General features: G+C 30.7%; 2 protein-coding genes and 1 long non-coding RNA gene across 3 annotated transcripts; 1 reads left to right on the top strand and 2 right to left on the bottom strand.

Moving 5' to 3' along the window:
- Positions 1-8,591: 8,591 nt before the first annotated feature.
- LOC111625682 lies at positions 8,592-8,977 on the bottom strand. Its single transcript, XR_002756766.1, has 3 exons — positions 8,950-8,977; positions 8,802-8,879; positions 8,592-8,727 (listed from the first exon to the last, which is right to left on the bottom strand). It is a non-coding gene; the product is annotated as an uncharacterized LOC111625682 (long non-coding RNA).
- A 5,557-nt stretch (positions 8,978-14,534) lies between these two features.
- Positions 14,535-15,317, top strand: LOC111625687. The gene is made up of 5 exons (XM_023368899.1): positions 14,535-14,558; positions 14,644-14,742; positions 14,809-14,886; positions 14,957-15,110; positions 15,188-15,317. Exons 1-5 carry the CDS (start codon positions 14,535-14,537, stop codon positions 15,211-15,213), a joined length of 381 nt encoding a protein of 126 aa, XP_023224667.1. The 3' UTR covers positions 15,214-15,317.
- A 4,491-nt stretch (positions 15,318-19,808) lies between these two features.
- On the bottom strand, positions 19,809-20,900 carry LOC111625686. Its single transcript, XM_023368898.1, has 6 exons — positions 20,810-20,900; positions 20,568-20,623; positions 20,384-20,482; positions 20,240-20,317; positions 20,016-20,169; positions 19,809-19,938 (listed from the first exon to the last, which is right to left on the bottom strand). Exons 1-6 carry the CDS (start codon positions 20,898-20,900, stop codon positions 19,913-19,915), a joined length of 504 nt encoding a protein of 167 aa, XP_023224666.1. The 3' UTR covers positions 19,809-19,912.
- Between the last annotated feature and the right edge of the window lie 2,542 nt (positions 20,901-23,442).

Here is a 23,442-nt window from a genome sequence, read left to right as displayed (position 1 = left end):
CTCCGTAAAAAAGTAATATTTTTAATTTATAGATCGATAACATGGAAAACTGTGACGATTATAAACATCCGTTTGGCTGTCTGTCTGAATTTTGTTAATCTCGAGAATACAGCTAGATAGATGAAATCCGAAAAAATAATTGGAAAGCATAGGGGCAATATGCCCAGATTAATTGTATATAAACCTCTGATGTAAACCGAAAATTACGTTATTTCAATTTAAAAATTTTTCCCTGTAACGACTTAGATGACGGCAGGATTCCATTGCTAAGAAGAATAGTAGTATGTACAGGAGCAAGACGCTATTTGAGGTGGAGAACATATATTTTATTAAATTAAATTAATTCTAAAAAATATATAAAAATAAATTGTAGCCCGTCATTGTGACGATGTCGGAAATAAATAATTTCTCTTTATTGATACATCTACAAACATTTATCAAGAAGTATGTAAAAAAAGTGCAAAAAATAAATAATTTCTCGATTTATTATTGCGTTGTCAAATTTTCTTAAATTGTTTTATAAGCTTTTAATAATATTTTTATAAAATAACAATAAAGAAATAAAGTTTATTAAATGCTCAAATAATTGTTCTATTTTGCATGAATCATAACAAATTAATTTACAAATGTCACTTAGATTTTTGTGGCCCAAAGCATATAACATACAACAGACAATTCGTCTCTACCAAATAATGTTTTACATAAAAATGTGAGGCTCTCAGCCATAGACTCGTAGCCTCACATTTTAATTTAAACACCAAACTTTATAAAGTTTTACTACATTTTTATTTTAATTGTTAAATATTTCAATTTGTGTGGAAATTTATCCAGTAATCGCTAAACGTGTAACATATTCATCGCTTATTTAAAATTGAAATAAATTAATTTTATAAATAAAACTTTAATTTTTAGGTAATGTATAGAGCAACGTTAACATTATCGTTTATTTATGTCGCTGCTATTCAAACCATAACAAAAAAAAAAAACGTCTTCGCACCCACACACATAATTATCAGTTTGAAACATTTAAAAATATATAATTTGATGGAATTTCCCTTTCACTTTTTGAACTCTGTACGCAACTTATAAAATATATTTTACCTTATTGTCTATTGCACTTGATCCCATTTCCTTGACTTATAAATGATTTTTTACAAATGATTAATTAAATAATTAATTATACAATTTATTTAATATGTCATTTTTCAGAAACAAAACATTATGTCGAAAATTATTATTATTTCTGATAAATTGTTTAGTTTGTGATAAAATGGAACTATTTATTATACAGTAATACCCCGAACTTACGCGATAGGTGGGACCGAGCGATAACCGCGTAAGTCGGGGTATAATTTCGCATTTAAATACATACAAATAATTTTTAATTGGGGCTGAAGACTAAAGAAAAGAATAATTTAGAAAAAAATGTTTAATAAAATTTTAGATAATACATATGTCTAACAAATTATATTATTATTCAATTTTTCACATTTAGTTGATCACCACACCATAATTTTAACATTGTTTCTATCTCAGCGATAATACCGTGACGTTTACGAATGATGCTTGAATTTAAAGGTTTTTTGAGCATTTTTCACAGCTTCGAGAATTTTTTCTTTACTTTTTATAATTGTTCTGATTGTCGATTCCGGTAGATCAAATTCCTTTGCCAATTCACAAATTTTNAGGTTAGTTACAACAATAGTATGGGGGAGTGAGTAGTCAAGAGTTGCGTGGCGCTCAAACAAAAGACGAATCGACGAGATTTGAAAATCGCGTAACTCCGGGTTCGCGTAAGTCGGGGTAGCGTAAGTCGAGGTATTACTGTATTGTATTATTTCTCTATGCGATCGTTTTCAATGAACCGTGTCAGTTGTTTATCAATACAGACAAAATCAAATTTTATGTCCTAGTAGTAAATTTTATGAACTATTTTTAATTAGTGATATTTATTGTTTTTATTACTTAAAAAACGAAAGTTACGTATTCATTACACCAAAAATAATTTACTTTTACAATGACTAATATAAAAATAGGTTATTACCATTGCATCAATACCGGTGACTTCAAGTGTTGCGATTGAGATTGTAGGCGAAATTCATTCCCACACAATTTTAGATCTATATAAATTACGACAATTTTATCTGCTATCAATCGTCAACTATCGTAAACTGCAAAAGAAAATGAAGTTTCTACTTATTGTATTGGCTCTTTTTGTATTAGCAAAAGAGGGAAGAAGTCTCGATGCATTCGACATTGTCGATAAATATTGTGGTAAGTTCGATTTTTACACTGTTTAAAATCATAAAATGTTCACAATTTTAATTGTTTTTTTACGTGAGTTTTGTATATTTAAATCTTTTATGAATATATTTCTAATATGTAGAATACGTAAATTCGTAGAGTAATATGACGTGTAAACAATTAACATTTTTAATAATTTGGATACTTTTCCTGTAGCTACAAAAGACCAAGACGCTATAAAAAAGTGTATGGCAGAAAGTGGAAAATCAAAGGTAAAACCTGATTGGAATAAATTACAAAATTAACAGAAATTTCCACGTGACCAATGTATCGAAAATAATTCATTTACACTTTCAGCTCTTCATTCATTTTGAAAGTTGTGCCAGACCACTACGAAGACACGTCAGCAATAGCAAAGAAACGTCCAAATTTATCTGCAAAGATGCAAACGAAAAGGTATTTTAATTGTCATACATCACCATAATTTATACTTGTTAATTACAGTTAAGAATTATATTTTAGGAGGATTTCTTAATCCGATGCTGCTTGGCCTACAAGCTGAGAAAGGACAGAGATTCTTCGCTTCCTCGAATCTTCGAGGTATTTAATCGTAAATCTGAATTTTCTGCCGTTTCGATCAAAGAAATTAATTATTTTCGAATTATTACAGGCGTGTGTGAATAGAGTTCAATCTGAAGTCACGTCTCAACCTATAATGCAGCAACAGGGTTATATACCTAATGGGCAACAACTCGGGTATTTGTCATCAGTTCAACAAGGATCTATATCTCAACCGAATGCACCGGTTGGAGGTGTCGATGATGGTCAGTTTTTTACATTTATTATTTAAATTGTCATAGAAGTTTTGATCGATGTTGCTTATGGGATTTTCCTTTTACAGATATTCCATATTTAGGACTGTACTAAGAAAGCTGACGAAGAACTTATTTATTTAAATTAATTTTTATATTTACGATATTGTAAATTATCTTTACTACGATTTTCAATAAAGATTCTCAGAATTCCTTGCAAATTTTCATTATTTTTTTATAACTTTATTTTAAATTTTAATATTTTAAAATTTTTCTCTCGCATTTTTAGATATAATTTTTTTTTAATGATCTAAATTGAACTGAGTTTTAAAAACACCATGTTTATATAAGGAAAATTTAATATAATTCGGAGAAGTGCCATTAAAAGTCGGGAGGATGAGCAATAGCGTAGTGATTTCGGTACACGAAATCACTACGCTATTGTTCCAAGTCAGAAGCAATAGTTACTGCGACTGGCAATATTGTTGATGCGCAAGAACATAAGACAACAAACTGACAAAATGGCGGCACCTCTCTAACAGACACAATTGAAGAGCAGTGTTGTCTAATCCGACTTTTATGAAAAACCAATCGACATCCATTAAAACGTTCAAATACAGTGAGGAGACACTTGCGAATAGATTTCTAAGATTCAAAACCTGCCACAGTTCTGTGAAAAATCTTCATGGCTGGAATTGTAGTAAATGCAGCGGAGAATCTTTTACAAAAGTTTGGTGAACTTTCGAGTATCTGATGTTATTCATTTCATTGAACTTTAAATGTGTTTCATTATGGTTCAATGTTTTGAAATTTTTCCCGGTACACTAACACCCACAAGTATCTCCACAGGTAAAAATAAGGATGGTTAACATGTTCAGCACACTTCAGATATTAAATTTTCAGACCTATAATCTATAACTTGTCACGGAACGACCCTATCAGCCTCTATCAGTGTCATTAATCACCTGACATCCGTTCAAAAATACAGTGCAAATTCGAAACTTTAGGGTGTTTTCCCAGTAAATTGAAAAAGTAGGTAAACACGTTCTTTCCTTGAGGCATTTATATATTTAAAAACTGGCCATAAATAAAGCCATATTATTCTAAAGAATGTTAAATCATCCAGACTGAACTAATATTTTACTATCATGTCAAACAAAACAACAATCAGCAAAACAATAGTGTTTACGAAGATCGGATTCGAAAAAAATAAAATATCTACATCACCATCTTATCCTTAAAAGTGTAGTTTAGTTGATGAACAGTTTATGAGTGAGCCCTCTACCAGAACTACTCTGTTATTTTTGATCGGTTACAGGTTATTCAAGCTTCTAAAGTATTATATGCTAGAAACGAAAGTCTGCCGCTAATATTAAGATTTTCGTGGCTACAGTAAACGTGTGTAAAAAATTCTGCAAGTCAGAAACAGAAACATTTGATTTATTCGCCTGTTTCTACAGCAATTTCTCATAAACTTCGTACAAAGTAAGCCTAGCTTTCAACTAATACAATATTCCTACATGTGGCACCACCTTTTTGTTTTCACAGTAATTACACGTGTTCACATTTTAACCTGGTTTATCACATTACTCCTGTTTACCCTTTGTTTACACGTGTAAACATAGGGTAAACCGTAGTAATGTGATATTTAATAATTATTTCTACAATGTTTATTTATTTGCAAGTATAATTAGTCTATTTTCCATAATTTTAAACATGCTCATTTGATGTTTCCTACGCTTAGAATTACTTTCTATTTGGCTGATAAAATCTCATATCTAATTTTGAGAATTTTGATTTTTCAGCAAAATACCTTTATCGCTTATTTACAATTTAAATGAGTATTTTCTACGTAAAACTTACATTTTAATAATACATATATCCATCACATATTGCCATTTCTTCGTCTTCAGAAATTGATACTAAATCGAGTGTTGATGCTAAACCGAAGAATCTACACCAAGTTTAAGATTTGAAAGTTGAAAATCGTGTGATTTGATGATAGCAATGTTTCTTGCAATACAAAATGCTACATTTTGTAATTCAGAGATAAAGAATGACACTACTGTTTAATGGCTATGACAAAGATCCGTTCACGATCAGGTTAAACTGTAAATACGAGGATGGCACAAGAACATTATACAGTGAAACCTCGATCTATCGTTTCTGGCAGGACTTGGGGAAAAAACGACTGATGCAGGAAAACAATTGACACGGGAAATTTATGACGTCGATGTTTTGATTGTTTATCTCGTATGAACCGTGTATTTTTCGGTAATACGTCTATACGATGGCTTTCTGTAATACTAAACGATATGGCACTTGCGCACGAACATGATTTTATTCCACGTTTGAAAAATAATTGTTAAGAATACTGTAATTTGTTCTATTTTCTTTTCGAAAGAATACTTAATGTATCGATATATTGGAGGCAGCCGATCAGAAAAATTCGTTATTGTGTAAAAATGCTTTATTTATTTGGTAAACAACAACAGTATCACGCGTGCATTAACCATTACTAATAAATCTGAAAACATCTAGGTCGGTATAGAAGATTATGTGGAAAAATGCATTTCAAATTGTTCCGATAACCAGTTCAGAATGTATTTTCGTATGTCACAATTTTAATTTTAAGTAATATGCATATAATTTACGATGGCACCATCTTCAGTTCTCTTTTCAGCCCTCAGAATCTCTCTGCACTAGTGCAGCGGCAGCCAAATTAAGGCAGAAGTAGCTTAAAAATTGCAGCCCGGCATTGTGACAACGTTACAATAATTAATTGTTCGTTTTTTCAAAAACTTTTTGAGTTAACTCTAAAACAACGAACTACCGCAAAGTGTTTATAGTTCGTTATAACTCGCCAATCGAAAATTTTCGTGTTACCGCTTGTCGATACATGTAACAGAGACTGATCACGTATACTACCAGTTGTTTGTCAGCAGAACAATGCTGATCAAATTGTCTCATAATTTATAATACGCATGATACTCAGATATGTGAACCAATCGTGCTTTTTTCTGTACAACACATACAATAAATATATATATATGAAATCCATTAATCCGACACCGCCGGTCCAAAATATGTTAAATTACAGAGACTCTACTGTATTTTATTTTTACATCTACGTTTTTAGTGTTTCAGAAAAACCATAAAATATACCTAGATTATATGTTAAAATGACAACACCAAAAAACTAACTATTTCTCAATTCTTGCAAATCTGACAGTACTTTCTAGATTTTCCAGATATAATTGTATAACAGTTAAATTTCCTTTAGATTAAAATTACATTAGCATTGTTCATTCGAGACACGATAGTTTTTATATTGCTGGCGTGCACCAAATTTTTTTCATCACTTGAATCTTCTCTGCCTGTCTGCTACATAAATTATAAGCACGTGCATTCGAAAACACAAAAACAATGTAATATTTTGAAAAATAAAATCATATGATAACATTTTAAATCATATTTATTTGAATTTATTTATGTATATGTTATATTTAAGTAATTTTATTTTAAAAATCGCGTAATTAGAAAAACATTTGAATCGAAACAATGCTTCAGAAATTAACAAGAAGTAACAAATAATTCATTTGTTAGAATTGTATTATTGTGAAAAATGCATCGTATTCAAGTTTAATTAACATATTGTTGATTAATTAGTAATGATTTTACTTTTATTTCAGGTAAGGACTTAATTAATTTAAAATACTTAAATGACACCCTTCATCCCATTATTATTGCTCCGAGAAACGTACCTTTTTCTGTTTGTATTTAAAAAATTTACAAGAACTGAATTTGTAAAGGATATCGGATATCGCAATGCTCGACGAAAGAAGAAAATCTTATTTAATTAAAATAATTATACTCGTTTCTCCTGAATTCAAAAGCTGCAGAATCATTGGCTTGTTACTTCTGGGTCTGAAGCGTTCAGTGAATTCATATTCTACAGTTTCTTCGCTGAAAAATTTAACTCCATTGAAGTGTATTTCATCTGCCATATAATATGTACTACATATTATATGTAAATATAACACATAGTATACGCATTGTTTCTAAAAGAACCTGCCATAGAAGATTGTGTGGAGAGGCTTGTAAGAAAACCATCAGAAGCAAGTGTATAGTGCGTTTGTTGTATGATGTATCGTTCGAATCTACGATAATTAATTTAAACAAACTTTCGAATACATTATCAACAGTTTTGTTTTGGAAATGGCGCAATTCCAGTTTTTAATTTTCCGTATACTGTACATAAAAATGTACATAAAAATACAACGCTTATTCGTGTTAAATAATATTTCCTCTACTTAGTAACAAATGAGTCATTAATTAATGATCCGAAGAAAGTAAAATATGAAGAATACGATGACTCAAAGATATGGAAACGACCTCAGGCCGTTTTTAGTTATCCAATGAGGTAAAAACAGCACCATAGGAGACACTTAGTTGAAAAGATGACTGCAAAGCAAAGAACTGTAAGCCAAGTTCCTGAACTTTTGGATCCTACCACGTAGAAATACAAAAGAAATGACGTGTTTACTTTATATTCTCTATTTTTGCGGTATTATGAAAACATTTCGAGTGTTGCGGGATTTCGCCGCATGTGTGTATTGTTTCTGATACTGTGTTATTAAATCCAGTGAATGCAATAATTAATTTGTATAATTACCTCATGTATAACGAAATGTTTTAATGGACGGATGACAGAAGCGGCAAGAGAATCAATTTCTTTTCTGAACAATCAGGAATCGAATCCGAGTAGGAAACTTTAGGAATTTTTCATGAAACTCTTGTTCCAGATATAGTAGGCCTCATTTTTCATATCCCGGCTTCCTTGTTCTGGGTCCAAGTCGACTTCACGATGAGTGTCGAAAGAAAGATCGTTTTTTAGTGCCAACAGGGTGGAAATAGCTAAGAATTGAATTAACCAGAGATAACGTAGCCACTTACTAAAGGTGTAGTGCCGTTTGTAATTCCGAAAACGAGATTTGATTTTAAGGAATTTTCCTTTCACTTTTTCTACTCTGTCCTAACGTCATAAAATATATTTTTCTATTACGGTTATTGCACTTGCTCCTATTACCTTGGCCTATATAATTGATTTTACATAACTTTTTCGTTTGTTATTCGAATTTACTTGTAATTAATCAAAATAACTTCATAACAGTATAGTTTTTAAAGATTTTTTTACCTCATTCGAAATATTAAGTATGCTGATATTTAAACATCCAAATTAAAAAACCTTATTGTCAATACGAAGGTTTATTCATATAAGGCAACGCGACACATGGGCAATCTGCCGATTTTAACTATATATTGAATATTAGCATTGGTCGAGAGTTAAGACAATTTTATTATTACTTCCTAGATATAAAAATATGAATAAATAAATCGATGACAACAGTTGACACACTTCTTTTTTCAATACAGTCCTATATATGGAATATCTGAAAAAGAAAAATTCTCATAAGAAATGTATTAAATGTATTATATTTTATCCAATAGTTTAAAACTAACCATCGTCGTTTGGTTGGGTTATGAGTCCTTGTTGATTCGTTGACTGAGATAAATAACCGAATTGTTGTTCATAAGGTTGAGATATATAACCCTGTTGCTGCATTATAGGTTGAGATGTGACTTCAGATTGAACTCTATTCACACACGACTGCAATTTTTTTCAGAATTATAAGTTTTTCATTAACATTAGAGAGGAAATATGTTAGATTCATGGTTACATACCTCAAAAATTCGAGGAAGAGAGAAATCTCGAGCCTTTTTCAGTTTGTATGCCAGACAGCACCGAAACATGAAATCCTCCTAAGAGTATTTTTAATTATAATTGGAAATTACATGTTATATCATCGTATGTATATGACAATTAAAATACCTTTTCGTTTGCTTCTTTGCAGATAAATTTGGACGTTTCTTTGCTATTGCTGACGTGTCTTCGTAGTGGTCTGGCACAACTTTCAAAATGAATGAAGAGCTGAAAGTGTAAATGAATTATTTTCGATACATTGGTCACGTGGAAATTTCTGTTAATTTTGTAATTTATTCCAATCAGGTTTTACCTTTGATTTTCCACTTTCTGCCATACACTTTTTTATAGCGTCTTGGTCTTTTGTAGCTACACGAAAAGTATCCAAATTATTAAAAATGTTAATTGTTTACACGTCATATTACTCTACGAATTTACGTATTCTACATATTAGAAATATATTCATAAAAGATTTAAATATACAAAACTCACGTAAAAAAACAATTAAAATTGTGAACATTTTATGATTTTAAACAGTGTAAAAATCGAACTTACCACAATATTTATCGACAATGTATTTTTAATTAGTGATATTTATTGTTTTTATTACTTAAAAAACGAAAGTTACGTATTCATTACACCAAAAATAATTTACTTTTACAATGACTAAACTGTGATCAGAATCTCTGTATTGTGTGGGAATGAATTTCGCCTACAATCTCAATCGCAACACTTGAAGTCACCGGTATTGATGCAATGGTAATAACCTATTTTTATATTAGTCATTGTAAAAGTAAATTATTTTTGGTGTAATGAATACGTAACTTTCGTTTTTTAAGTAAAAATTTGATGGTACTAGCCTGATTCTACTGAAATATTTCATCTGGATGAGTGAAGCAGGTTAATGTAGCATTATTATATTAGTTATATGTGCAAACCAAAATCTTAACATAGAATCTCTATTGGAATTCTCGTTTAACGAAATCTTAAACTTGTCATTTATCTATTGAGTGTTTTAAATTTCGATTAAATTTTATTATTTATTTATTTATTATTATTAAACTAAATATAATGCAAATAGATATATATGGCTTAAAATTTTTTTCTTGTCATCAATTTGTATAATTTTGCTGTGCAACACCGCATTTTAAAATCTTGAACCTACATCTATAGTAATATTATAAAGAGATAATGTTTGTAAGTTTGTATGTAGGGGTAATCTCCGAAACTACTCGTCCGATTTCAAAAATTCTTTCACCAATATTTAGAATGGAACTTCAGGGTAAACATAGGCTGTATATTATTTCGTTAAACATTCATATAAATTAAAAGATATCATTTAGGGTTAAGGCTTTTATGTCCAACAGATGGCGCTACGAGTACAACGACCTAAGTTTGCTTTTCTGTGAGGATGAACTAAAGCAGATCATCTTCAATCTATCTATGTAAATAAAAATGTAATGTTCGTTTGTTCCTACTGATTACTTTGAAATTTTGACACAACGCTGCATTCGAATACGCACGTGTATACATGTCGAAATTTCTCCCACTGGGGTGATGGACAGGATTAAGGCTTACCGTGAAGAACTCTATTTCTATTTATACTATTTTAGATGCGGTTTTTTGCGTTTTTGACTGCGTTTTAATAGGGTACGTCAACAGAATATACACTATAAAAAGATTTTTCGATATTCCCCCCGTTGGGGAGAGGGACAGGATTAAGGCTTACCGTGAAGAACATTGCTTATATTATACTATTTTAGATGCGGTTTTTTGCGTTTTTGATTGCGTTTTAATAGAGTACGCCAAGAGAATGTACACTAAGAAGGGATTTTTCGAAAAATCCCCCCCACGGGGGAAGTGTTATACATTTATAATAGATACATTTTGAGCCACAACAACGCGTGGCGGGTCTGCTAGTACATAATAATTAGTGTTTTAAACATTTGCAAAATATGTAATTTAAAGGAATTTCCCTTTTACTTTTTGAACTCTATACGTAACGTTATAAAATATATGATAGGCTATATATAGAATATCCTATATTCTGTATTGCACTTGATCTGATTTCCTTGACCTGTCTCAGTAGAATATGCAATTATTATTTTTTGTTTTTTATGATAACGTCATCAATCTCAGTTTATATCAATAAAATTTTACAGTATTTTAATGAATTAATATTTATTCTTAATTAATAACACAAAACAGTTTTAATTATGTTATAAATTAAAATAAAATAAATATTAATTTAATGGGCGAATTTAATGAATAAATATTTCATTGCTTTTATAATATGGCAAAAAATGATTTATAGTTTAAAAAAATTAATCGGCGAGTTTCCTTTAAATTTATAATTTTAATTAATTTTCTCATTTTCTTACTCGAAATTCCATTAACTTCGAGTGCAATAATCTTACTTGAAGATGCCATTATCTTCGAGTAAGATTATTTTAGTTTCATGTCGTTAACTATAATAACGTTATATTAGTATGATCTTGTGCAGTGAATCATGCTTGTTGATCCATTATAACTAGTATGAGGATTTCTTTGCACTTAAAATCTGAAAAACATATAAGGTAATATGCTCCCAAAACTGGTAAAATATGCAAAATAATATGCGACCTTTTCATTTCGATTTTTTAAACAACACTGTATACAACGATTAGGCTTTTATATTGATTTGAAAGCACTAGGCTCTGCTGAAACAGTGCGAAACCAAAAATTGTTCCATATGTTTGGGAGTAATGTTGTGTTGATTTCAATTTAGAGAGATTAGTCTAGAGGTATGTGAGTAGCAACACGAATATGACAAGAGTGTCATGTGTCACGAACTCGTCAGTGACTGGTCTCACCGGGCGAATTGATACCACGTGATAGTCTGAACTTGTTCGTATTTCTACTCGCATAACTCGAGACTAGACACCCAGAATGAGTTAATACAGAACGATCTTTCGACATCACGACATGTTGCAGGTGTATACATGAAGTTAGCTGCGTTTTCTGATTTAATCTCTACTGCAAGAGGAACTTGAAATTTATTTCCTATCTTAAGTAAAATGTGAGATCAGTGATTTTTTTCAACTGATAAATGTAGATCAACGTTAATTCAGTTTTAACTCCCAAAATATTACGGTACAAACGAAAATTTTGACGGAAAAATCTGGTACAAACGAAGAGCATTTAGTTCAAATTATTATTTTTTATTCGGTAGAAACATCTGGGATTTAAAACATTCGCCAAGATACTGATAAATAGGTCAAGAAAGCTAATTTATCTGTAAATCCCAAAATATCACGATACAATCGAAAACTTTGATGAAATAATCCAATACAAACGAAGAACAATCGAAAGGCATACATTTTTAGTTTGAACAAACACTTGGAAGAGCTAATTTCACGGGTGTCTATTAATAATGTCCCGTTAAGTAAATAAATGTAGTTTTCTACCCTGACAATGAGTAACAATTCTCAATTCAATTACAAACTAGATGTCAATCAGCAAAACCTGAGATAATTTATAGCCAAGTGAAAATTCATATGTTTATTTTATTACCTTACCGGATCAAATTACAATAAAATATATTTGTTTCTTCACTAATAGGTGCATAAATAGACACAAGGCATTTTACATCATCTTTATTGATCTTCTATTGGCCGATACGCGTTTCGGGCAAGGCTCCTCCTCATCTGTCGGCTACACAATAAAACATATTATAAATTTCTTACATTATAAGTGTTTTATCATAATAAGTGGAAATGACGTAGGCGATTCTTTACAGGGTTATATCTCGTAAAGGGTCGCGCGCAGGGGTATGGTTATTTTGACTTTTTCGTTCGCACGGAGGGGTCTTCAATTCAGGGGGTCGCCGACCCGCTCATTCTCAGGGTAAACTGTGGCTAACAGGCAGTCACGTGACCCGTAGAACAATTTTCGGAGAGCTATATCTCGCGAAGAGTCGCGCGTAGAGGGTGGGCCATTGTTCGCACGGGAGGGCTACCCTTTGGGGGTGGAGACCCCTCATTCGGAGGGTAAACCTTACCTTTAAAATTATGTATTTACAGTTAAAATCGTTAAAATATCATTGCTGTTTAAAATATATTTATGATTTTAATTTACTATTACAAGTGAAGGTTTCGTGGTTCGACATCTAGCATTTTCTAGCGTATACTCTTTACGTCTGTGTTAACGTAATCTGTCTTAATCTCGTTGACATATTAACCTCTCGTTCTAAACTATTATATTATAAATAAATCTTTTAAAAAATTATTATTGTTATATTTTAACTAGCATTACCATTGTTATCGTAGTTGTTTTCTTTGGTAGTATTGTAAACAGTATTACAACAATTTTAGCCAATTATCGTGGATTTTAACACTTAGAGCCTGTACACACTAGGCGTTTTTCAACCGCATCTAAAATAGTATAAATAGAAATAGAGTTCTTCACGGTAAGCCTTAATCCTGTCCATCACCCCAGTGGGAGAAATTTCGACATGTATACACGTGCGTATTCGAATGCAGCGTTGTGTCAAAATTTCAAAGTAATCAGTAGGAACAAACGAACATTACATTTTTATTTACATAGATAGATTGAAGATGATCTGCTTTAGTTCATCCTCACAGAAAAGCAAACTTAGGTCGTTGTACTCGTAGCGCCATCTGTTGGACATAAAAGCCTTAACCCTAAATGATATCTTTTAATTTATATGAATGTTTAACGAAATAATATACAGCCTATGTTTACCCTGAAGTTCCATTCTAAATATTGGTGAAAGAATTTTTGAAATCGGACGAGTAGTTTCGGAGATTACCCCTACATACAAACTTACAAACATTATCTCTTTATAATATTACTATAGATGTAGGTTCAAGATTTTAAAATGCGGTGTTGCACAGCAAAATTATACAAATTGATGACAAGAAAAAAATTTTAAGCCATATATATCTATTTGCATTATATTTAGTTTAATAATAATAAATAAATAAATAATAAAATTTAATCGAAATTTAAAACACTCAATAGATAAATGACAAGTTTAAGATTTCGTTAAACGAGAATTCCAATAGAGATTCTATGTTAAGATTTTGGTTTGCACATATAACTAATATAATAATGCTACATTAACCTGCTTCACTCATCCAGATGAAATATTTCAGTAGAATCAGGCTAGTACCATCAAATTTTTACTTAAAAAACGAAAGTTACGTATTCATTACACCAAAAATAATTTACTTTTACAATGACTAATATAAAAATAGGTTATTACCATTGCATCAATACCGGTGACTTCAAGTGTTGCGATTGAGATTGTAGGCGAAATTCATTCCCACACAATTTTAGATCTATATAAATTACGACAATTTTATCTGCTATCAATCGTCAACTATCGTAAACTGCAAAAGAAAATGAAGTTTCTACTTATTGTATTGGCTCTTTTTGTATTAGCAAAAGAGGGAAGAAGTCTCGATGCATTCGACATTGTCGATAAATATTGTGGTAAGTTCGATTTTTACACTGTTTAAAATCATAAAATGTTCACAATTTTAATTGTTTTTTTACGTGAGTTTTGTATATTTAAATCTTTTATGAATATATTTCTAATATGTAGAATACGTAAATTCGTAGAGTAATATGACGTGTAAACAATTAACATTTTTAATAATTTGGATACTTTTCCTGTAGCTACAAAAGACCAAGACGCTATAAAAAAGTGTATGGCAGAAAGTGGAAAATCAAAGGTAAAACCTGATTGGAATAAATTACAAAATTAACAGAAATTTCCACGTGACCAATGTATCGAAAATAATTCATTTACACTTTCAGCTCTTCATTCATTTTGAAAGTTGTGCCAGACCACTACGAAGACACGTCAGCAATAGCAAAGAAACGTCCAAATTTATCTGCAAAGAGGCAAACGAAAAGGTATTTTAATTGTCATACATCACCATAATTTATACTTGTTAATTACAGTTAAGAATTATATTTTAGGAGGATTTCTTAATCCGATGCTGCTTGGCCTACAAGCTGAGAAAGGACAGAGATTCTTCGCTTCCTCGAATCTTCGAGGTATTTAATCGTAAATCTGAATTTTCTGCCGTTTCGATCAAAGAAATTAATTATTTTCGAATTATTACAGGCGTGTGTGAATAGAGTTCAATCTGAAGTCACGTCTCAACCTATAATGCAGCAACAGGGTTATATACCTAATGGGCAACAACTCGGGTATTTGTCATCAGTTCAACAAGGATCTATATCTCAACCGAATGCACCGGTTGGAGGTGTCGATGATGGTCAGTTTTTTACATTTATTATTTAAATTGTCATAGAAGTTTTGATCGATGTTGCTTATGGGATTTTCCTTTTACAGATATTCCATATTTAGGACTGTACTAAGAAAGCTGACGAAGAACTTATTTATTTAAATTAATTTTTATATTTACGATATTGTAAATTATCTTTACTACGATTTTCAATAAAGATTCTCAGAATTCCTTGCAAATTTTCATTATTTTTTTATAACTTTATTTTAAATTTTAATATTTTAAAATTTTTCTCTCGCATTTTTAGATATAATTTTTTTTTAATGATCTAAATTGAACTGAGTTTTAAAAACACCATGTTTATATAAGGAAAATTTAATATAATTCGGAGAAGTGCCATTAAAAGTCGGGAGGATGAGCAATAGCGTAGTGATTTCGGTACACGAAATCACTACGCTATTGTTCCAAGTCAGAAGCAATAGTTACTGCGACTGGCAATATTGTTGATGCGCAAGAACATAAGACAACAAACTGACAAAATGGCGGCACCTCTCTAACAGACACAATTGAAGAGCAGTGTTGTCTAATCCGACTTTTATGAAAAACCAATCGACATCCATTAAAACGTTCAAATACAGTGAGGAGACACTTGCGAATAGATTTCTAAGATTCAAAACCTGCCACAGTTCTGTGAAAAATCTTCATGGCTGGAATTGTAGTAAATGCAGCGGAGAATCTTTTACGAAAGTTTGGTGAACTTTCGAGTATCTGATGTTATTCATTTCATTGAACTTTAAATGTGTTTCATTATGGTTCAATGTTTTGAAATTTTTCCCNAGACGAGTATAATTATTTTAATTAAATAAGATTTTCTTCTTTCGTCGAGCATTGCGATATCCGATATCCTTTACAAATTCAGTTCTTGTAAATTTTTTAAATACAAACAGAAAAAGGTACGTTTCTCGGAGCAATAATAATGGGATGAAGGGTGTCATTTAAGTATTTTAAATTAATTAAGTCCTTACCTGAAATAAAAGTAAAATCATTACTAATTAATCAACAATATGTTAATTAAACTTGAATACGATGCATTTTTCACAATAATACAATTCTAACAAATGAATTATTTGTTACTTCTTGTTAATTTCTGAAGCATTGTTTCGATTCAAATGTTTTTCTAATTACGCGATTTTTAAAATAAAATTACTTAAATATAACATATACATAAATAAATTCAAATAAATATGATTTAAAATGTTATCATATGATTTTATTTTTCAAAATATTACATTGTTTTTGTGTTTTCGAATGCACGTGCTTATAATTTATGTAGCAGACAGGCAGAGAAGATTCAAGTGATGAAAAAAATTTGGTGCACGCCAGCAATATAAAAACTATCGTGTCTCGAATGAACAATGCTAATGTAATTTTAATCTAAAGGAAATTTAACTGTTATACAATTATATCTGGAAAATCTAGAAAGTACTGTCAGATTTGCAAGAATTGAGAAATAGTTAGTTTTTTGGTGTTGTCATTTTAACATATAATCTAGGTATATTTTATGGTTTTTCTGAAACACTAAAAACGTAGATGTAAAAATAAAATACAGTAGAGTCTCTGTAATTTAACATATTTTGGACCGGCGGTGTCGGATTAATGGATTTCATATATATATATTTATTGTATGTGTTGTACAGAAAAAAGCACGATTGGTTCACATATCTGAGTATCATGCGTATTATAAATTATGAGACAATTTGATCAGCATTGTTCTGCTGACAAACAACTGGTAGTATACGTGATCAGTCTCTGTTACATGTATCGACAAGCGGTAACACGAAAATTTTCGATTGGCGAGTTATAACGAACTATAAACACTTTGCGGTAGTTCGTTGTTTTAGAGTTAACTCAAAAAGTTTTTGAAAAAACGAACAATTAATTATTGTAACGTTGTCACAATGCCGGGCTGCAATTTTTAAGCTACTTCTGCCTTAATTTGGCTGCCGCTGCACTAGTGCAGAGAGATTCTGAGGGCTGAAAAGAGAACTGAAGATGGTGCCATCGTAAATTATATGCATATTACTTAAAATTAAAATTGTGACATACGAAAATACATTCTGAACTGGTTATCGGAACAATTTGAAATGCATTTTTCCACATAATCTTCTATACCGACCTAGATGTTTTCAGATTTATTAGTAATGGTTAATGCACGCGTGATACTGTTGTTGTTTACCAAATAAATAAAGCATTTTTACACAATAACGAATTTTTCTGATCGGCTGCCTCCAATATATCGATACATTAAGTATTCTTTCGAAAAGAAAATAGAACAAATTACAGTATTCTTAACAATTATTTTTCAAACGTGGAATAAAATCATGTTCGTGCGCAAGTGCCATATCGTTTAGTATTACAGAAAGCCATCGTATAGACGTATTACCGAAAAATACACGGTTCATACGAGATAAACAATCAAAACATCGACGTCATAAATTTCCCATGTCAATTGTTTTCCTGCATCAGTCGTTTTTTCCCCAAGTCCTGCCAGAAACGATAGATCGAGGTTTCACTGTATAATGTTCTTGTGCCATCCTCGTATTTACAGTTTAACCTGATCGTGAACGGATCTTTGTCATAGCCATTAAACAGTAGTGTCATTCTTTATCTCTGAATTACAAAATGTAGCATTTTGTATTGCAAGAAACATTGCTATCATCAAATCACACAATTTTCAACTTTCAAATCTCAAACTTGGTATAGATTCTTCGGTTTAGCATCAACACTCGATTTAGTATCAATTTCTGAAGACGAAGAAATGGCAATATGTGATGGATATATGTATCATTAAAATGTAAGTTTTACGTAGAAAATACTCATTTAAATTGTAAATAAGCGATAAAGGTATTTTGCTGAAAAATCAAAATTCTCAAAATTAGATATGAGATTTTATCAGCCAAATAGAAAGTAATTCTAAGCGTAAGAAACATCAAATGAGCATGTTTAAAATTATGGAAAATAGACTAATTATAATTGCAAATAAATAAATATTGTAGAAACCTACGGTGTACCCTATGTTTACACGTGTGGTTACACGTGTAAACAGGGTAAACCGGAGTAATGTGATAAACCAGGTTAAAATGTGAACACGTGTAATTACTGTGAAAACAAAAAGGTGGTGCCACATGTAGGCATATTGTATTAGTTGAAAGCTAGGCTTACTTTGTACGAAGTTTACGCGAAATTGCTGTAGAAACAGGCGAATAAATCAAATGTTTCTGTTTCTGACTTGNTATTAAATATCACATTACTACGGTTTACCCTATGTTTACACGTGTAAACAAAGGGTAAACAGGAGTAATGTGATAAACCAGGTTAAAATGTGAACACGTGTAATTACTGTGAAAACAAAAAGGTGGTGCCACATGTAGGAATATTGTATTAGTTGAAAGCTAGGCTTACTTTGTACGAAGTTTATGCGAAATTGCTGTAGAAACAGGCGAATAAATCAAATGTTTCTGTTTCTGACTTGCAGAATTTTTTACACACGTTTACTGTAGCCACGAAAATCTTAATATTAGCGGCATACTTTCGTTTCTAGCATATAATACTTTAGAAGCTTGAATAACCTGTAACCGATCAAAAATAACAGAGTAGTTCTGGTAGAGGGCTCACTCATAAACTGTTCATCAACTAAACTACACTTTTAAGGATAAGATGGTGATGTAGATATTTTATTTTTTTCGAATCCGATCTTCGTAAACACTATTGTTTTGCTGATTGTTGTTTTGTTTGACATGATAGTAAAATATTAGTTCAGTCTGGATGATTTAACATTCTTTAGAATAATATGGCTTTATTTATGGCCAGTTTTTAAATATATAAATGCCTCAAGGAAAGAACGTGTTTACCTACTTTTTCAATTTACTGGGAAAACACCCTAAAGTTTCGAATTTGCACTGTATTTTTGAACGGATGTCAGGTGATTAATGACACTGATAGAGGCTGATAGGGTCGTTCCGTGACAAGTTATAGATTATAGGTCTGAAAATTTAATATCTGAAGTGTGCTGAACATGTTAACCATCCTTATTTTTACCTGTGGAGATACTTGTGGGTGTTAGTGTACCGGGAAAAATTTCAAAACATTGAACCATAATGAAACACATTTAAAGTTCAATGAAATGAATAACATCAGATACTCGAAAGTTCACCAAACTTTCGTAAAAGATTCTCCGCTGCATTTACTACAATTCCAGCCATGAAGATTTTTCACAGAACTGTGGCAGGTTTTGAATCTTAGAAATCTATTCGCAAGTGTCTCCTCACTGTATTTGAACGTTTTAATGGATGTCGATTGGTTTTTCATAAAAGTCGGATTAGACAACACTGCTCTTCAATTGTGTCTGTTAGAGAGGTGCCGCCATTTTGTCAGTTTGTTGTCTTATGTTCTTGCGCATCAACAATATTGCCAGTCGCAGTAACTATTGCTTCTGACTTGGAACAATAGCGTAGTGATTTCGTGTACCGAAATCACTACGCTATTGCTCATCCTCCCGACTTTTAATGGCACTTCTCCGAATTATATTAAATTTTCCTTATATAAACATGGTGTTTTTAAAACTCAGTTCAATTTAGATCATTAAAAAAAAATTATATCTAAAAATGCGAGAGAAAAATTTTAAAATATTAAAATTTAAAATAAAGTTATAAAAAAATAATGAAAATTTGCAAGGAATTCTGAGAATCTTTATTGAAAATCGTAGTAAAGATAATTTACAATATCGTAAATATAAAAATTAATTTAAATAAATAAGTTCTTCGTCAGCTTTCTTAGTACAGTCCTAAATATGGAATATCTGTAAAAGGAAAATCCCATAAGCAACATCGATCAAAACTTCTATGACAATTTAAATAATAAATGTAAAAAACTGACCATCATCGACACCTCCAACCGGTGCATTCGGTTGAGATATAGATCCTTGTTGAACTGATGACAAATACCCGAGTTGTTGCCCATTAGGTATATAACCCTGTTGCTGCATTATAGGTTGAGACGTGACTTCAGATTGAACTCTATTCACACACGCCTGTAATAATTCGAAAATAATTAATTTCTTTGATCGAAACGGCAGAAAATTCAGATTTACGATTAAATACCTCGAAGATTCGAGGAAGCGAAGAATCTCTGTCCTTTCTCAGCTTGTAGGCCAAGCAGCATCGGATTAAGAAATCCTCCTAAAATATAATTCTTAACTGTAATTAACAAGTATAAATTATGGTGATGTATGACAATTAAAATACCTTTTCGTTTGCCTCTTTGCAGATAAATTTGGACGTTTCTTTGCTATTGCTGACGTGTCTTCGTAGTGGTCTGGCACAACTTTCAAAATGAATGAAGAGCTGAAAGTGTAAATGAATTATTTTCGATACATTGGTCACGTGGAAATTTCTGTTAATTTTGTAATTTATTCCAATCAGGTTTTACCTTTGATTTTCCACTTTCTGCCATACACTTTTTTATAGCGTCTTGGTCTTTTGTAGCTACAGGAAAAGTATCCAAATTATTAAAAATGTTAATTGTTTACACGTCATATTACTCTACGAATTTACGTATTCTACATATTAGAAATATATTCATAAAAGATTTAAATATACAAAACTCACGTAAAAAAACAATTAAAATTGTGAACATTTTATGATTTTAAACAGTGTAAAAATCGAACTTACCACAATATTTATCGACAATGTCGAATGCATCGAGACTTCTTCCCTCTTTTGCTAATACAAAAAGAGCCAATACAATAAGTAGAAACTTCATTTTCTTTTGCAGTTTACGATAGTTGACGATTGATAGCAGATAAAATTGTCGTAATTTATATAGATCTAAAATTGTGTGGGAATGAATTTCGCCTACAATCTCAATCGCAACACTTGAAGTCACCGGTATTGATGCAATGGTAATAACCTATTTTTATATTAGTCATTGTAAAAGTAAATTATTTTTGGTGTAATGAATACGTAACTTTCGTTTTTTAAGTAATAAAAACAATAAATATCACTAATTAAAAATAGTTCATAAAATTTACTACTAGGACATAAAATTTGATTTTGTCTGTATTGATAAACAACTGACACGGTTCATTGAAAACGATCGCATAGAGAAATAATACAATACAGTAATACCTCGACTTACGCTACCCCGACTTACGCGAACCCGGAGTTACGCGATTTTCAAATCTCGTCGATTCGTCTTTTGTTTGAGCGCCACGCAACTCTTGACTACTCACTCTCCCATACTATAGTTTAGCTTACATGTTCGGACGTGTCGCGCGGAATCCACATATATCTACAATTTATTTTGTGTTATTTATTTCTGTGTTTGTTATATCTACGGAGACTCGAGAGACTCTACTATGTCATCCAAACGAAGTAGAACTGATTCTTCTGCATCAAACAAGAAAAGAAAAACTTTATCTTTGGAATGTAAAGTTAACATTATTAAAGACTTCGATACAAAAATGAAAATTTGTGAATTGGCAAAGGAATTTGATCTACCGGAATCGACAATCAGAACAATTATAAAAAGTAAAGAAAAAATTCTCGAAGCTGTGAAAAATGCTCAAAAAACCTTTAAATTCAAGCATCATTCGTAAACGTCACGGTATTATCGCTGAGATAGAAACAATGTTAAAATTATGGTGTGGTGATCAACTAAATGTGAAAAATTGAATAATAATATAATTTGTTAGACATATGTATTATCTAAAATTTTATTAAACATTTTTTTCTAAATTATTCTTTTCTTTAGTCTTCAGCCCCAATTAAAAATTATTTGTATGTATTTAAATGCGAAATTATACCCCGACTTACGCGGTTATCGCTCGGTCCCACCTATCGCGTAAGTTCGGGGTATTACTGTATAATAAATAGTTCCATTTTATCACAAACTAAACAATTTATCAGAAATAATAATAATTTTCGACATAATGTTTTGTTTCTGAAAAATGACATATTAAATAAATTGTATAATTAATTATTTAATTAATCATTTGTAAAAAATCATTTATAAGTCAAGGAAATGGGATCAAGTGCAATAGACAATAAGGTAAAATATATTTTATAAGTTGCGTACAGAGTTCAAAAAGTGAAAGGGAAATTCCATCAAATTATATATTTTTAAATGTTTCAAACTGATAATTATGTGTGTGGGTTCGAAGACGTAGTTTTTTTTTTTTGTTATGGTTTGAATAGCAGCGACATAAATAAACGATAATGTTAACGTTGCTCTATACATTACCTAAAAATTAAAGTTTTATTTATAAAATTAATTTATTTCAATTTTAAATAAGCGATGAATATGTTACACGTTTAGCGATTACTGGATAAATTTCCACACAAATTGAAATATTTAACAATTAATTTAAAATAAAAATGTAGTAAAACTTTATAAAGTTTGGTGTTTAAATTAAAATGTGAGGCTACGAGTCTATGGCTGAGAGCCTCACATTTTTATGTAAAACATTATTTGGTAGAGACGAATTGTCTGTTGTATGTTATATGCTTTGGGCCACAAAAATCTAAGTGACATTTGTAAATTAATTTGTTATGATTCATGCAAAATAGAACAATTATTTGAGCATTTAATAAACTTTATTTCTTTATTGTTATTTTATAAAAATATTATTAAAAGCTTATAAAACAATTTAAGAAAATTTGACAACGCAATAATAAATCGAGAAATTATTTATTTTTTGCACTTTTTTTACATACTTCTTGATAAATGTTTGTAGATGTATCAATAAAGAGAAATTATTATTTCCGACATCGTCACAATGACGGGCTACAATTTATTTTTATATATTTTTTAGAATTAATTTAATTTAATAAAATATATGTTCTCCACCTCAAATAGCGTCTTGCTCCTGTACATACTACTATTCTTCTTAGCAATGGAATCCTGCCGTCATCTAAGTCGTTACAGGGAAAAATTTTTAAATTGAAATAACGTAATTTTCGGTTTACATCAGAGGTTTATATACAATTAATCTGGGCATATTGCCCCTATGCTTTCCAATTATTTTTTCGGATTTCATCTATCTAGCTGTATTCTCGAGATTAACAAAATTCAGACAGACAGACAAACGGATGTTTATAATCGTCACAGTTTTCCATGTTATCGATCTATAAATTAAAAATATTACTTTTTTACGGAGACACCTTGTCACAAGTATTTTAAATATATTAAATTTGATCACAACAGAAGAAATTTTTAATATATTGATACTTATAATATTTTCTCAATAACAATGATTGATGATAAGAATATATATATTACGTCCCTTCCTGTATTTTCATTAAGG

The sequence above is a fragment of the Centruroides sculpturatus genome, unplaced genomic scaffold, assembly GCF_000671375.1.
Source record: "Centruroides sculpturatus isolate CEXI.00-Female unplaced genomic scaffold, Cexi_2.0 scaffold338, whole genome shotgun sequence".
Taxonomy (NCBI): Eukaryota; Metazoa; Arthropoda; class Arachnida; order Scorpiones; family Buthidae; genus Centruroides; species Centruroides sculpturatus.
This window is presented reverse-complemented; position numbering and strand designations above follow the sequence as displayed.

Coding starts and splice junctions, on each gene's coding strand:
- LOC111625686 (XM_023368898.1), bottom strand. CDS start 20,900: ATGAAGTTTCTACTTATTGTATTGGCTCTTTTTGTATTAGCAAAAGAG. Junction 20,624..20,809: donor CATTGTCGATAAATATTGTG/GTAAGTTCGATT, acceptor CTTTTCCTGTAG/CTACAAAAGACCAAGACGCT. Junction 20,318..20,383: donor GCAAAGAGGCAAACGAAAAG/GTATTTTAATTG, acceptor ATTATATTTTAG/GAGGATTTCTTAATCCGATG.
- LOC111625687 (XM_023368899.1), top strand. CDS start 14,535: ATGGCAGAAAGTGGAAAATCAAAG. Junction 14,743..14,808: donor GCAAAGAGGCAAACGAAAAG/GTATTTTAATTG, acceptor ATTATATTTTAG/GAGGATTTCTTAATCCGATG. Junction 14,887..14,956: donor CGCTTCCTCGAATCTTCGAG/GTATTTAATCGT, acceptor GAATTATTACAG/GCGTGTGTGAATAGAGTTCA.